A 17,524-nucleotide genomic window follows, 5' to 3' on the forward strand; every position below is an offset into this window, starting at 1 on the left:
TTGTAACACACACAGACTACTGCAGTGATAAAAACTATGTAGGAAAGCAGGGAGCAGAGTGAAAGAAAAAGAGCTAGCTGGGAATGTGTGGAGAAAGCCCAGAAAAAACACTCTGCTGCTACTCCTTGAAGAAAAATTCCAGACAGGGGATGTACTTTTTGATGATGGCCAATTCATCTTCTTCTGATGGGAGAAGGGTGGGAGGTGTTTAGCCATAAGAGGTGCTAACATCATGCATTATATCATTATAGTCATTACAGATCCATTACTAGGCGTTCACGGTGCTGAAATGACAGCTGAGTAGCCAAATTGTTGTTCTTTACTCTTTTAGCATAACATTTAGCAGAATTTCAGGAGCTCACAGAGCACTTTTAGACTTACATTCTGCCAACAATACAAGTTTTAACCAAAGCCTATGGACAATGCCACTAACATCTATACCAGCTATTTCTGTAGACACTGAAGTGTCCCAAGTACTCTTTCTATACACAAAGTGCTGTTTACAAGAGGCTTTACATTCTCCAGAGCCTCTCTAAAAGGAATGCTAAGTTTTACTTGCAAGTACAAGGGCATACACAGTCAAGTGAGAAGTAATTGCTGATAAAAGCACACCTGTACTTGACAAATACAAAAAAGTGAAAGTCAAGGGTGGAACTCATATAATGACATGTCCTTCTCATTAAACTATCTTCTCATTCACAACTAACATGTTGGACATTTAAAAAAGAGTTAATCCCCACTATTGTTCATAATGGCACTTAACCACCTACATACCTTTAAAAAAAATTGGATACAACTACTTTTAACCAATGACTATTCATAATATTATTTTTACTGAAATCACAACTGATGCATTTTGCTTCATACGTACACTTAAATTTTCCTTAAAAAATAACTACAGTAGGCAGGATAAAGTCTTATCAGAATAGTTATGCTGACCAAAGTTTTGGATGAGAATGAGTAAAACACATTTTTCTACTATAGCTTACTCTTCAATGAAAGATATTTATGTCCTCATAATAGTTTAAAATTGTAAAAAGTTTGCAACTATGTCCTTTCTGGGACAGAGGAGTGGTCACATTAAAACCATAAACATTGTCTAGCTCATTCTCTTTACAAATGTGGCTTGTTTCTGGACATAAATGACTGGGTTAGGAGGTGAGGAGAGCAGGAATGCCTGTACAAATGCACAAGCAATTATTTCAGAAGAAGTCTTCTTCATCAATGCAGTACAGCAAAGGATGTTACAGACCACTGTACGTATACTAAATGCAATATTGATACAAAACATTTTAATTCTCCATATTGTCACTTTTATCAACTAATGATGAAGTCAAATTATTTTTATTATGATTAAAAACAATCTTTAGGTTATTAACTTCTAAGACTAAAAATAACAAACCTTTCTCTCACCTTCTTACCACTGGGACAGAGACTCATGACAAACTGTTAAAGAGAAACCTTTCCTAGTGTGGCTGTACCTTACATCGTTGAAATCTCTAGAGATTCCAAAAAACCTTCATAATTTCTGAGCCCTGAGCCATTTTCCAGATGTTATGATGCGTACATCCTAACATGGAGGGAAATGTGGTCCAGTGAATTAAATCAGCTGATCAAGCTGGCTATGAAACCTCAGACAAGTAACTTTGTGCTTTAACAAGGATCTTATATTTTCTTTGTAGAGTGCTTCAAGGTTAATCGATATCAGAGGAGATATTACTATTATTTCTCTATCAGACCAGGGGTCAGATCCTCAGCTGGTGCAAGTTGCTCAAGTTCCACTGAGTTTCATACAGTGACAATTCCCTCATCTCAAGGCTGGATTCTACATCGCTGAATGTTGGCATCGGTTATGGAGTGCAGGTCGCATTCAGTGGCCTTGCACTCCCTGCCTGTTCACTTCAAAAAAGTGCTGAATACAAGCTCTCCTCTTTCCACAGCTCTACCATTAACAATACTCTTGACCATTATTTTGCCCGTTAAGCAAACATCTGATACTCTTTATCCCTTTAGTGCAATTTATTCCTTTTGAACGGGGCCAAAATGGCCTTTTTGTTTGTTTGTTTGTGCACAGTGATTACTGAATGCCATCTACATAAAAATGTGCAGTGCTCTGTAAAAAGCACAGCAGGAAATCCCTTCATCTGTACAGCCTTCACTCAACTGCCTAAGAACTCACACGTGATAATTTTTCTGAAACAGATAAACCCGTAACTATACATTTCTATTCATTTCTACATGGAAGAACAGACTATATAATGAGAATACATTCTCCTTGTGGTTTACAGACTCATTAATGCTAGACAAATTAAGCCTATACACTGAACAGATCTTCATGACTTAGAATTCCTATGTAATTTTCAGGTTCACGAGGGATTTATGAAAAAGGGCAGATTTCTAAGATTTGTCAAAAAATTGTCATTGAATAGGACACACTGTCCACGAAGCTTGATCTTGACAGAGCTAAAAACTGAGTGCATAGTCTCTGTGAACACAGAACATTCATGAAAAGTATGATCCTGAGCTCTTATTAACAATATTTCAGATTAGTAAAGCAAAAGGGTTTTTAAAATCCAGCACTTTTTCATTTTTTATTTCCCCTCCCTGTTATGCTTTGCTGCTCTGACAGCTCTCAGACTCTCGGTGCTTAGACCTCAGAAACACTGAAGCAGAAGAGAGCTGAGGCTAAACTTCTGTTCCTGTGAGTTCTGCACCAGTGGAGACTCACATACATGGTAAGATGTTCCCCTGCAACTCCTTTATCTTGTCTTTAGCTTCTCTGCCATGGAAAGATAAAATATCTGGCACATAAGACAGAGGAGTTTCATCCTTCCACTGATGGAAGACGATTTATAAGAAAATTCCAAGCATCTTAGAGTCCATGACATCTGTGCAGTTAAAAACCCAGCCCTTCATTACCATGGCATTGAAATTACCCTGGTTGCCCAGGTACTTACGGTTCTGGAATGGGATGAGCTATATGCAATAAACTGAACAGGGCAGAGCACTGCCTCATACATATCTGCCTAGCTCTACAGCTTCAGAGAAGCAGCAGTGACCTACCCACAGCTGAGGTGTAACCTTGCTTGGTTGGTTTTGTTCATTTGTTTAAATACTGCTGCAACAGAGAATGCTGTGGATATGCCTTAACACTGAGACAGTTTGTCAAAGACTAAGGGAAAGAGGGGTAACAGTCTACACACAATATCTTCACAGCTGAGTTTTTCTATGGACATGATATTGTAGCACTTGATGAAAATCAGCAGAATATTGGTCCTGTGTACAAGCCTCCTTCTACTATTTTAATATAAGGAAAAAAAGCAGGCAGAAATTCCCTTTACAATCTCTGTGGACTACAGAAAGACACACCCCCCACCAAAACTCAAAGACACCGATCATCTCATACTTACATCCATAAACTCCACATTGGCTTTTGGACCAGTGGTCTCATTAAGGATCTTAATGGCCACAGGAATCTTCACGGTTTCTCCCTCAGGGACCCAAATACCCTAAAAAAAGAAGTGACAGAAGACTAGTAAGACAACAATCATACAACCTTCATTCACAGTTACAGTTCCTTTTGATGCATTCTGTCACATTATGCAGATCAGTTATGAACCTAAGAACTGAGAATACACAAAGCTATAAAATAATAAAAATCCCACAAAACTATTTCGTACGCCAAAAGCAAACCCTTAAGCAATATGAACGATTTTGTATTAGTGGATGTCCTCATCAGCCCTCCTTGATTTTTCTGTCTACAACTGGGTTTCGAAAGAGTAATGTTAGCATGTCAATGACGCACATACTTTTTCCACTGACTACTGATGCTGATAAAGTTGAACAAAAAACTGGATTTTCTCTTGGGATTCTGACACTAAACTCACTGAAGCTTCAGGAAGTTCTCAAAACTCATTATCACCTGGTCATACTATCATTCTGGGACAGGACACCTGAGAACAACGTATTTAGAAGGAAACATTTAGGGCTATTTATCTAATTAATTGATATCTGAAAATTAGAAGCTTAGATGGCTAAAAAGTAAACTTAAAATCGTCAAACTGTGTGTGTTTTGGGTTAACTTTTCCATCTTTCTTGGCAACTTCATAGCACCCATCCCAACCATTTTATTATTGCCTAAGTATATTCAGACTGATTATTCAAAAATATATTCCCATGACCCTGAAGCTGTAGTGACCCGGCCTGTATGTTCCTCCCCAGTTTGAAGACAGATGCACTATCTTTCTGCAGTGCTCTGATCTACCACCTTGATTTGGCAGGTTTAGTTTGCTCCCAAAGGGCTGGGTGATTGGTTTACTTGCCCTTTAAGCCCTACTTCATGTCTTTGAGATTTGGACATGACCAACAGACCTTAAAACAAACAAAACCAAAAATCTCTTTAACTGAAATATTTTTTCCCTTGTGGCTTCTGCTCTTACATCCTGGTTGTTAAATGGTGCATTGACATAACTCATCTTTGCTATTTAAATGGAAGAAACAAAAAGTATTACAGTTTAGCTAGTGACAATACTGTTTTACAAGGTATTACTACTATTACAAGACCCACATGACAGTTGCAAAGTGAGAGAAAAAGTTATCTAGCTTTCCAAAAGTGTACTGAAAAGCCATTACGCGAGAACAGAACGACAAATTTTGATACTGCATTTTAATATCAAGACAGCCCAGCTTGTGTAGTCCTCTTGTGTGCAAGAACGGCTGTCGCTGACGCTCCTTTTCTTGCTGAGAAATGAGATCTGCCTGTGTGATTAAGACTGAAGTCAACATTTGAGCCTGTTGCATTAAAACTGAAGCCAACAATTGAGTCTGAAGATGTGCCCCTCCCACACAATTCCACTATCCTGAGTTTCCCAGATACACAGGGCTCGTGAACCCATCCACAGTGCAGGCTGCGTTGATGCAATGCAGAACTTGACCATTCAGAAGTTAAACTAGGGAACTCACTGCTGTACAGTGAAGACTCTTACCTTGTATACAGTTCCAAAGGCTCCAGAGCCAAGAACCTTGACTCGTTTCAGCTCAGTTTCTTTCAGGATACGAAGCTGTGCTTGATTGGGTGCTGTACCACTTGGAGTCAAGGGTTCCACAAGCTATGAAGAAAAATCCAACAGCTAAATATTTGAAAATGTGAAGACCCATCAGAAGTTGATACTGAAAACAACCAATCCAACTAAATACTGGAATAAGACAGCGGTGGGGTCTATTGACCACTGACCTGCCAACTTGAGAGATTTCTCACCTTCAGAAGTAAATAAGCAATGCTAAGAAACTGAGAGACACTATAAAGAAAATCCTCGCTCAACATGTAAAAAATTTCCACCAGCAACTGCATGGATGGAAGTATGAACTGGAAATTGAATTGGTGTCACAATAACACACTCAAGGACTTTTGCTAATGGAGGCAGTATAAATATTTTCTACATGACAGATATACAGCATTTATTATCAGTGCACCACATTATTTTTTTTTTTGTCTATTTTAGTATCTTTTAAGTTGGCCATATTTCTTTTTAATAGCCCTGACTTAATGGCTCATCACATTATTATTCTGTTTTGGGAAGGGACTGTTTTCCTGAACTTCTGTTATACCACACAGGAATACAGCTTTAAGGAGAAAACATCTCACAGCAGACCACTAATTTATAACAGCCACTAATTTACTGCACAAAAGGCACAATTAAACAATTTGCTCAAGATGTCCCAAGAAACTTTGTAAATAAGCCTTGGCACATTCAGTTAAAAATGCTGTTCATTCTCAGTGTTATCCCATCTCTGCCAGAAAAACAATGCTTCTTTTAAAATAAATTAAAAATACATGAAAGGGACAATACTCCAAACAATGAAAAATAGTCTGTTCCTTTACATGACAAGAAAAATAATTCAGGGCTACTCCTACTCAAACTGGTCTGAAACCACTGCAGCATTTCAAGGTTGTCTGTTTACAAGGATAAACGCATCATGCTCTGTGATTTGAGAACTATTTCTATGGCTCTTTGGGCACCATCAACTACTTAAACAGTTGACCAGACTAATTAGTTTTGTTCAGGTAAAAATACCAGTATCTGGAAATTACTGGGGTAAGAAAACATAACAAAGCCAAACAGCAACAAGTCATGTTATCACAGAAACTATCTGTGAGCTGTAGGATTTTTTTTGAGTGATCTCTCTTTTCTCCTTCCCACTTCAGATGTCCAGTACTTACACCGTGAAAGAAACAAGGTTTACTGTGAACAGAAGCAGACAGACTGGTTTCTGTATTTCCAGTTCGTGAAGGGTGAAAACAGCTTCTGTGCCACCGTCCAACATCACAAGTATGGCAGAGAGAAGTGTTGTGGGGGTCTGAAAGAGTGCTTGTAGAGTTTTACAGGGAATGATTCACAGAAAGGATAGGTCTATTACAGCCTCCAGCTAGAAAAAGAGACTTTAGCTGAAGCTATAGCTGCTTGTGTGTTTATGTCAGGAGGCTCCTGATTTAATCTTCAGTTTCTAAACCAAGACAACAGCTTCCCCACATGTTCAATAGGAGGTCTTGGTTCCTCAGGGACTATCGTCAGCCACTGCTTTTATCTGACCAAATGGAGAATGAGAGCTGGACTTCAAAGCCAGTACTTCCCAAATACAATGAACACTACCTGCTTAAAATAATTTATGCTAAAGTAGGAGTTGATACAATGGCAAGATTTATGTACCTAAAGGCCCTGAGTATCGTGAAGATTTCTATATAGCTGAACAGTATTTAACAAGCAACACAAATTCTAGCCAAACATAAAGATACTTAGGCAAACAGATTGGGGATGCATAAATCATTTGTTCCCAGGCTCCACAGTGGAGATGAGTAGGAGCAGGACCCTTGGAACAGAACTGAAAACAGCAGTGTTAACAAAGCCTTATCAAAGAATCACTAGCTAACAGTATTCCCAAAATTTATTATCATACAAAGGGGAACCCTAATTTAAAAATATCATCACTTGCAAAGCACCTTAAGTATAGAACTGAGGAGAAGATAGTAATCACCTTTGCTGTAGCTGACAGATAGCGATTTAATGTTATGTTTAAATATACTTAGTAGACTTTCCCCTCCATTACCGGTATTTCAAAGAGCAGGTAGGAGTGGGCATAGCACTCCTTCCTATAGCCCCACTACGTATGTTTGCCAGTAGAACCGTGAAATTAATTTGGTTAAGCTTTGGGAAGTACCTTGGATTAAAAAAATACATTATTATTACTGATCCCAACTAACAGGCTTTGATAAAATCTGGACCACAAAGGCAATACAGGCACTGTGAACAACAGTAAGTGGCAAACTACACTTAAGCATTCCTGATCAGCTTAAGTTTGCATTAAAGCTTGCTGAAGTATGCACTGGATGAAAATCTGTAATCAAGCATGAGAGCTGCTAAATGTACTGATGAACTGGGATAGAAGACAGAAGTTCAGCTGAGAGTGGGACAGGAGTTCAAAAATCTAGTGGAAAATGACTTTGTGATCTTGTGGATATTTTTCGGTCTTCAGAAGCTATGAATCTATGTATGTATGGAAAACTAGTATCTTGAACTAGCTTCATTCATTCCATCAGTTTAGTCATGTAGAATTTAGCAAAAGGATTTCTACAGACCTCTCTGGTAAGTGGATTGAAGACCTGAACATTTTTAATACAAAAATCGGAACAGCTCTGCATATCTTTTCAAATATTCTGTGAGAAGCAGCACACTCTTACCTCAGTCTCCAGGAATCTTCGCAATGCTCGCTTCTTTTTAATGCTTTTGCGCCGAACATACACAGCAAATGTCAGTCCCACAATGACGATGATGAAGAGGCCGCCAATAACTCCCGCAGCAATCAGAGGGGTTCTAGTAATCAGAATCAGAGACTTTATTTTTAGGTAGGGTAAAAGACCAAAGAATGGTTGGGTACATAAAACACAATCACTTGGAAGGCTTATCAACTGCCTTATGACCAGAATTTCTCAGTCAGTCCAAATGGGAAGTCAGGGGAAACGCATTAACATACAGTGTGACTTTTCTTTGTTTTAATCAGTATACCAATTCCACTTTTTTCAAACCACCATGCAATTGTGAGGAGTTGTGTGGACAAGGAGACACAACATGCACTTTGATGGCAAATGCAAATCTGCAATGGCAAAATGAGAATGCATGTATCTGCAGTTTTCCTGCGAAAGCTTTAACTATGCTTACTCTTTGGCTCTATCTAGATTAACTCCTGAGCTTGTGCATTAGGGGAAAAAAAGCTAATGAAAAATTCCCAGACTGCCAATATGATGTGCCTTCCTGAGTATGGAGGAAGTGAGAGGTAACTTCAAACATGGTGTTTCATAGACAAATCTGGAAGCATCATACTCATACATTTTCCTCAAGTAAAGAATATATATATTTGAACAATGTCTGTCATTCATGACTAGAACCATGCACCCCCTTGGAACTCCTGGATCATTACTATTACACACAAACATTTTGGTCAGGTGTTATGGTTGCACCCATTCAGTTTTGCTGTGGCTTTTCAGCACAGACAGATCTCAAACCAAAAGACTGGGGTGTTGGAGCAAAAAAACTCCTGTGAACAATGCCAAGCAAGGCTCAGCTTTTGCACAAGACCTGTTGTCCCCTCCAGTACTCCTATAACTCCTTTCAGCTTTCCAGGCTCTTGAGCAGCATGAGCTACGGTTATTTATTTGATAAGATATAGTAGGCTGGCATCACAGTAGATACTATACAAGCACAAACCAAAAAGACTGTCTCAGAGTCACTCTGACTTAGGTGCCCACATTTGGAGGTTGCCTACACAAGTCAGTGGAGAGAAAAAGGCTCCCTCCAAAGGAAAAGTTAAAGCAACAGGTGCTCTGACTCTGTTTTCTTTCTCTCTCTCCCCACTCTAGAGAGTGGGTAGCAGCCTCCAAACCAAAACCTGAAACTAGGCATTTTCACAGCATACCAACAAAGACACGCTCGTAGCATTTAACATCCCTCCAACAATGGCTGGACAGTAGTCGAAAAGATGGGTAAAAAGAGACAGCATGACAACTGCAGAGTATAAATGGTGCTGAAACCACTGCCTGGTAACTATAGGAAATAGGTTAACTGTTATCAAGATTTTGGAAATATCATGGCTGTGCTTTAACAGCCTTCCTCAGTTATGTCTGAATGATAATGCAAGAAACATTATGGCCTATTAACAAAAATGTACCACACAGCTATTGAAAATTTAAAGGAGTCTTCCCCAGAAATAGTAAACTGATTTATATGACCTTTTATTCTTTTTACATCCTACCACAAAGCAGAGCAGTGGGAATCAGTTCTGCCTAACGTGGTTTGCTGTATTAAGGTGTGTCTACATTACCACTGAGTACCATTTTGAAGTGCATCTCTAAACTATCCTAACTGTCCCTTGTCACTGCTGTTTGGTTCAGAGAGGTCTCAAAGCACAAAACCTTGATTCATTTCAGATGCAAATCAGAACAGATGTTTCTGGAGTGCATCTAATGTGCTCCAGCCTCTAACTGGCATTAAGGTCCACAGGATCAAACTAGAGCTAACCAAAAAAACCCATCCCTTCCAACAAACATAGCCTAAACATTGGGACCATTACCTATTTCATCCTCCAGATCCAGTACTATTGTGCTACTCCACGTTAGCAGAGACAAAACCTCATACTCCCACATCTAGTTATTAAAGCACCGTGTTTAAAGTGCCATTATCGTGTTTGCCCAGGGAAAACACATTAACAACACTGTAAGGCCTATTATAGTTCAAAGACTTGATGATGGAAACCTTAAAGCCTTCAAATAAAGGAAGCTGGATGTTGTCTGGCTGTGAAATGGATTATGATGTTTGGGAAATACAAGTCCAGTACCACCTCTCCTCAGGCAGAGACACTCCTCCTTCATCTAGTTTGGCTTTAAGACACATTGCCCTTTCTAATCTCATTGGTTACTCGGCGGATTTTGAATGCAGAACTCAGATTAAAGGACCTAGCATATCTACCCAAAACAACGCTTCTCATTTGCATGTGCTCTCCATGATGCTGATGCAAGAAAATCCTAATAGGCAATTATGAAAAACACTGGACATCAAAAGACTTCTACAGAGCTACCACTGACTAATATTCTTGAGCAGAGGAATTTATTATTTTTTTAATGCTGTATGAACAATCATATAATTTTTAACAAACACCACCAAACCACAGACTGACAAAACAGGCAATCTCCCAGCTTTAAAGTGCATATTAATAACTATCATAACAGCTGTCAAAATAAATAATTGGAGTTTGATGGTACTGTGTACACTAAAAATGGTCCAAATGATATTTACATGACAGATTACATGACAGGAAACGTTCCAAAGGACACGTAACAACTACTAAAGAAAATAAAATATACATTTACATGATAGATCATAATAAGGAAACTGTTCCAAAGGACATGTAACGACTAATGAGGAAAATAAAATGAAGTTACACATTCCTTGCATGCAGCCCTTTTACTGTTATAACAGGAGTTCAAAATCAATCATTCTGATCCATCATGTCAACTGTCACTGACTTTAAAAGAAAGTCCTCATCATTTTTAGCAATGAATTGAAAAAAAAGCAAGCCATTTTCAAAACCATCACCAAACAAGCATTTGGTCATTAACATGAAATATGCTGCAACTGCACATTATATCTGAATTTTCAGGAGGTACCATCTAAACACACTATTAAGCAAGCTTAAAATGGGAGTGTAAAAGGAATAATACAACATGCAAGAAAAAAACCTATTTAAACCTATTTAAATGCTGAACAAATACTTGAAATACAGAAAAAGTTCTAGTTTCAACTCAAATAATGATCAGGTGCCTTCCCTCCTTAGTCCACTATCCTTGCATAAAAATCATGACAGACAAAAATGTCACAGACCGAAATGAATGTGATTGCACACCATGCAGCTCCTCCTCATCCTGCTACTGAGCTAAGCTCCAAAGTCAACAATCGTGTTTTATTTGCTACAGCACCAAATGACAAGTCACTGCCTTCAGTGCTTTCTGGTATCATCAGTGCACCTCACTGCTGTTTCCAAACACACATAGGTAATTTTCTATACCCAGTTTTCTGGGTGTCACCTACCTCATTTGGGTTATTTTTACTTAAGTTCTTTAGGCTGAGTTTGCTTTTCTATCTATTCCGCTAATGTTTTTAATTCTTCTGTATAATTTCTCTACTATTTTCATGTTTACAATGCCTTATATTTAATACCCTAGAGAATTTCCCTAACATGCTGTTTACCTTTCTTTTACATGTACCTAACAGATCAGCTTCACACACAGCTGGGCACACAAATCTCCTTATCTCTAGTGGCATTAAAGGCTTAATCCAGTCACAGTTTTTGTTATATTAGTGCCCCACAACCACTTCCATGAATGTAACTCGCTGCGTTTGCCCACTTCAGGCTACTGCCCACTTAAAACTAATTCCATGAAAGTTAACAGGAGCAATGTTGATGCAGAGACAAAAATTTCACTATCAAAAAAATCCCCACTTTGTTAAAGTAATTTTTAGAAGCATGAAGGCCCCATTTCTTTGTTAGGGCTCAGAAAGGCTAAAGTCAAGCAAAGAGGTAGTTCCATGTCATTTCTGCCTGTCCAGCATAAATAATAGCCAAAAGTCGATCCCAACTCACACTTCCTTCAGCTCTACTACAAGCCCACCAACAAGAAACTCCTGATACAGCCACTACTTTCCTTTACACACTGAAAATCTATGCCAGAGGATGAAAAAAATATCTGTGCTAGGTGTTCTGGACTTTTATGCTCATCAAAATAGACTTAGCAGCCCAAGAAATACAGCCCTGAATCATAATTACACTCCGTATAATTAATTTGCTATCTCCCACCCTTCCCTCAGCTCAGGACAGAACACCCAATTAATGACTGGAAAAGATGGCAGTGGGGGAGGCAGTGGGAGGGAAAAAAAATCACAATGTGAAAAATCCTGACTTTGAAACTGGAAACTGTATCTGTGTCTAAAAGTTGAAAAATAAGAATCTAGTATTCCCTTAGGAGAAACGAGTAACATATATTTCCTTTAAAATGCTCATTGTGTTCACATATTTAGAAACATGTAACACCCACTTCCACACACCAAAACTGAACCAGTAAGTTCAAAGTTAGTATTCCAAGACAAACAAGGATGCTCAATCAGGGGTCTTGTATCACTGCATCCATTCCAAAACATAAAAATACCTGCAATTCCCACGGTGCTTTGAGCCCAGGTATTAAAGCCCAGTTACTGATTTAGATGAGTATATGGTCTCATACTTTTGACTGCAGAATGCAGCAGAAGCGAGAAAGGAAATAAAATTGTAGTCCACGACACAAAGCTGAGAAAGAACACCTGTTTTTCTATCTTTGGAGTTAACCTGCCTAATATGATATGTAAATAAAGTGAGCTTTGAAGACTAGCTGTTAGAGGGCTTTAATTCCTGCCTCAACCATCCCCACCTTCTCTTCCCTTGCATTTTGTCTATCAGTCCAAAGAGGATTCATTACAACCTTGAATATTTGCTACGTAGTCACTTTTTTCAAATTTTTGTTACCAAGACATGATTTTTTCCTGATGGATGAGTTATATGACCTGCAATCCTCACCCCTTCCATCAGTGGGGAGTCCAGCCGACTTTGAAGATGCACTTTTAGAGATCTAATGGATTCTGCTAACACTGGAATGATAGTCTTTGTGTTTAAAATATACAAGATAAATAACTAGAATGGGAAGCACATTTGTGTAATAGGTTATCTTTGCTGTGCAGCCCTCCCCGGCAGAGCTCTACAAGCACAGCTTCCAGAGTGCCTGGTGTTCATGAAACAGTGCTCTCTAGGAGTGGGAAGACTTCATCTAATGTTACTCACAGTAAGATGTGCTTTGCTTCACACTTTCCTTTTTCAAGAAAGGCTCCCCATCCCCCTTTCTCCACCTAGTCTGACGGTGTTTGAGCACATACAAATATCACCATTTACATACAGATTTGGAGTTTTTATCATGCATAAACATAAATTTTAGCTCACAGCTGATCTCACAATTACTACCGATTCCACATTTAATCTAGATATGGGCAAACTGCGTTCCATTGTATTGTCAACTAGCTGTAGTTAAACTCTGGTGGCAGCTAGTTCTAGTCATAACTTGCAATATGCAAAAAGACCACAATGTTGCAGTCTATGTCTAGGTCTATCCAACAGTTAAACACCAGACACAGTTTTCTCTTTGGGCAAGGCTCTACAAAGAGGTATCTATAGTCAAAACTGCTATTTCCCTACCCACACCAGTTCCTGCATTGAAGCCTTCCCCAAGCAAGTATTTAAGGACATGTCTAGATCACTATAATCACGCTACCTATATGCTCAAAAGTTTTTTAACCAGCTTTGCCAAATGAGAAGAACATGGGCAGAACAGAGACTTAGTCTCCAACTGACAGCGTACACCCTTTCCTCTTCTACTAGACCACTAACCAAGATGTGCTGTTGACAACTGTGCTGTGAGGACTCAACAAAATGTTTAACATACAGCAATATTATTTACTGAAGGTCTGCACATATTTTGGTTATCGGAGCGCTTACTGAAAACAAAACACCAACAGGATGCATACAAATATATTATGTGCATTCTTTAAATTGTAAAAGTGTGTCCTACTCGTGCCTCTATTTTTTAAAAAAGTTAAGATTCCTCATTTCACTCAGCAAAATAAATGAGGACAAAGAAAAAAATATTAAGTATAGCTATGAAAATTAATATAACCTAGAATTCTAGCCATTAACATGTATTCATTACAAATTTATGACATCTTTATTATCATTAAGCACACACAGTGCACGATGGATTTCTTTAGAACTAGTTTTAAATCTGAACGGCATAATTTAGGAGAACAACCACATTTCTGTTGTGTTTTCACCATAAATTAGTAAGACTTCTCAGTTTTAACTCCCTATTAATACAGTTGATCTATTACAGATAATATATCTGGGAATAAATACTGAAGTCTCTGGAAGTACAGTATCAATATGGAGACTTTTCATAGGCTTCTGTCCCTATAAAACTGAAAAGTCCATCTGACATTTCTTGCACCCCTGTTTTTTTTAGGCTGAGTTTTTTCTTTTCTGCCAGAACATAAAATACAATGCTATTGTTAAGAACTTGCATAGTGACTTTGTTTTGAGGGTTGGGCTTTAAGTAAACAGATAAACATTACTTGTAAAATATGCCAAGTCAGGCCCCCTATAATGTAGAGTGATTTATCTGTGACAGAAAGCCAGTTAAACCCACTAGATTGGACTCACAGGTGAAGCAAGTTCATCAAGTAAAAGAACAATCCTCTTTATAAACTTGTCGTATTTCCCATTTTCTTTGGGAAGAGTAATATTTTGCTTTAAATAAAGAAAACTAGACCTGTAATGACCATGTGTGCTGATGGACTGCTCTGAAACTAAAACCATCAACACTAGCTCAAAGAGTTTCTCTCTGCATAAAGCATTCCTATTAGAAGCAATAAAAGCCTGCTTCTCTGCAACCAGTTGCAGTCAATTGGTCTACGATTATGTCTGTGTACATGAAATTATTAATAAGAAAACATGCTTTTCTCAAATAGAAACATAAACTGCATTATGACATTATATGCTGAGAGACTGCTTTGTCTGGTGGTATCGCTTTTTATTCATTAACTGTCAAATCCAGAAGTACCACAGAGCAGCAGTCTGAGGCAGAGTGTGTTATGTTGTTTGAAGAGATGGAGAAATACAAGGTAGTGCCCATATTAAATCAGTAGGTAGCCAAAACATTCAGTGGGAGCTGGGTCATATAGAGAATACAAATCCTAGCATAAAATTGCCCATTGAGACTGAGCAGGAACATTCCTTCACTCTGTAATAGGTGTTCAGGGCAGATTTTTATAACGTTTTCTTCATTGCTACATTTTGGTTTCTATTATGTGTTCTAGCAGACAGGGGCAGGCCAATTACCTTCACCCTACATCCTGCACAGCTCCTCAAGCAGAAGGCTGAACTCAAGCCTAAATGGCTCAGAAATTATTTCAACCTGCCCTCAGCTTTGCTCCACCAGTGACTGTACAGATGAGTGAATACTGCAGTCATATTAATAGGAATTCATTAACATTTCAGGTGGCAGCTTGATTCAGCCTAATGCATGCCATTTTTTCTTTACAGTTAACAAACAATTATGTAGATAGGTGTATGCTCCAGAGTTTGGAAAAACAATGAGATCTCTCAGGACATGTATTCATGACAAATTAGACATTCACTGCTTTTTCCTCTATAATTTCTGGTATCCAACATTTAGTATAGGACATGGAGGGGGCGATCATAATATCATAGAATCACTTAGGTTGGAAAAGACCTTTGAGATCATCAAGTGTAACCATTAAGCCAGGACTGCCAAGTCCATCACTAAACCATGTCCCTAAGTACCACATCTGCATGTTTTTTAAACATTTCCAGGGATAATGATTCTACTACCTCCCTGGGCATCCTGGTCCAATGTTTGACCATCCTTTCAGTGAAGAAATGTTTCCTAATATCCAATCTAAACCACCCCCGGCACAACTTGAGGCCATCTCCTCTTGTCCTGTTGCTTGTTACCTGGAAGAAGAGACCAACCCCCAGCTGCCTACAGCCTCCTGTCAGGTAGTTGTGGAGAGCAAGAAGGTCCCCCCTGAGCTTCCTTTACTCTAGGCTAAACATCCACAGTTCCCTCAGCCGCCCCTCAAATGACTTGTGCTCCAGACCCTTCCCCAGTTCCGCTGCCCATCTCTGGACACGGTCTGGCATCTCAGTATCCCTCTTGCAGTGAGGGGCCCAAAACTGAACACAGTGTTCGAGGTGTGGCCTCAGCAGTGCTGAGTACAGGGGGGCAGTCACTTCCCTGGTCCTGCTGGCCACACTGTTTCAGATACAAGCCAGGATGCTGTTGGCCTTCTTGGCCACCTGGGCACACTGCTGGCTCATGCCCAGCCAGCCATCAACCAGCACCCCAGGTCCTTTCCCTCCAGGCTGCTTCCCAGCCGCTCTGCCCCAAGCCTGTAGCGCTGTGTGGGGCTGGTGTGACCCAGGTGCAGGACCCAGCACTAGGCCTGGTTGAACCTTTTACCATGGAACCTTGGCCCATGGGTCCAGCCTGTCCAGATCCCTCTGCAGAGCCTGCCTGCCCTCAAGCAGATCAACACTCCCCTGAACTTGGTGTCATCTGCAAACTTACTGAGGGTGCGCTTGATCCCCTCATCCAGATTGTCGATAATGTCTGGCCCCAGTACTGAGCCTTGGGAAACACCACTTGTGATGGGCTGACAGCTGGATGTAACTCCATTCACCACCGCTCTTTGGGCTCAGCCGTCCAGCCAGCTTTGTACCTAGCATAGAGTACACCCTTCCAATCCATGAGCAGCCAGTTTCTCCAGCAGAATGCTGGGGGAGTGTGTCAAAGGATTTACTAAAGTCTAGGTAGACATTGCCCACAGCCTTTCCCTCATCCACTACACAGGTCATCTTGTCACAGAAGGCAAACCATAAATCAAACCATAAAGAACAGAAAACAGGAAGGGCTGTATGGGAGTATGTTAAATAACCAACAGAAGGAAACCTGTTTGAACACTGTGCTCTGCCTTCTGCTTTTTTTTTTCCAAATGCTTTCAAATTCCACTGCTAGAAAGTGCTTGCAATTCACTTAAATTCTAGTTATGTGTTTACTAAAATTGAGCTGTTCACCACACAAAATACCCAAACCCATACACAACAAACCAAATCTTGCCTGTAGGACTGCATAGCTGGTTTGCCTACTTTTAAGGAGCTGCAAGAGGAAGGTTTCTCTACTCCACGCCCTTCATTTTTAGTTCACAAATCATCATCTCTTTTGAAAATGCACTGATGTCTCTTTTTATACCTGCCCCTTTTGATTTTTTTTTTTTTCTGAATGTCAGTCTTTCCTGAAAGCAAACATTCAGAAGATTTAAGGAACACAGAGCAGATTTTTTGTCTAAGTGGTTGTGAACACTGGACTCTTTCCTGTTCCAGCTTTGAATCATATGGGGCAGTAAGTCTCTGCTTTCACAAGCTCAGGAGTATTTCCCAGTAGTGAATCTTCAAGGACTGTATTTGGGGACCAAATCTGAAATTCTGTCCCAGGCTTCCCCTTTCTGAAGTCTTTATGACTTTATGTTTCTCCTTGGTGAGAACAGATTCTGTATATTAAAGAGAGTTCTAACTTCTGTCTGATCACTTCCAGTGCAGCTCTGCATCTACACTCCCATGAGCCATCTCACCAAGGTGAAGGCACTTCACATGACTGAGCAGTCAGACTAGTGTTTAGCACTGGACACTGGCAGAGGGGGGAAAAATCCTATCAAAATACAATGGGACATGATAAACTGATGAAAACAGAACTGTCGCACTACATTCTATGTACGACGTTTGTGAAAAATATACAGCTTACATGGGTTTCAACTAAGGTTTTTAA

The 17,524-nt window shown here is 39.5% G+C and overlaps 1 protein-coding gene across 2 annotated transcripts in view; it reads right to left on the bottom strand.

Moving 5' to 3' along the window:
- Positions 1-17,524, bottom strand: part of ERBB4 (erb-b2 receptor tyrosine kinase 4) — a 399,492-nt gene that overhangs the window by 123,203 nt on the left and 258,765 nt on the right. For both annotated transcript variants that reach the window (XM_040604703.1, XM_040604704.1), the window contains exons 16-18: positions 7,736-7,868; positions 4,986-5,108; positions 3,411-3,509 (exon numbers count right to left, since the gene is read on the bottom strand). In XM_040604703.1, coding sequence (XP_040460637.1) covers positions 3,411-3,509; positions 4,986-5,108; positions 7,736-7,868 — 355 coding nt within the window. The remainder of the gene's footprint in view (positions 1-3,410; positions 3,510-4,985; positions 5,109-7,735; positions 7,869-17,524) is intronic.

The sequence above is a fragment of the Falco naumanni genome, chromosome 8, assembly GCF_017639655.2.
Source record: "Falco naumanni isolate bFalNau1 chromosome 8, bFalNau1.pat, whole genome shotgun sequence".
NCBI lineage: Eukaryota > Metazoa > Chordata > Aves > Falconiformes > Falconidae > Falco > Falco naumanni.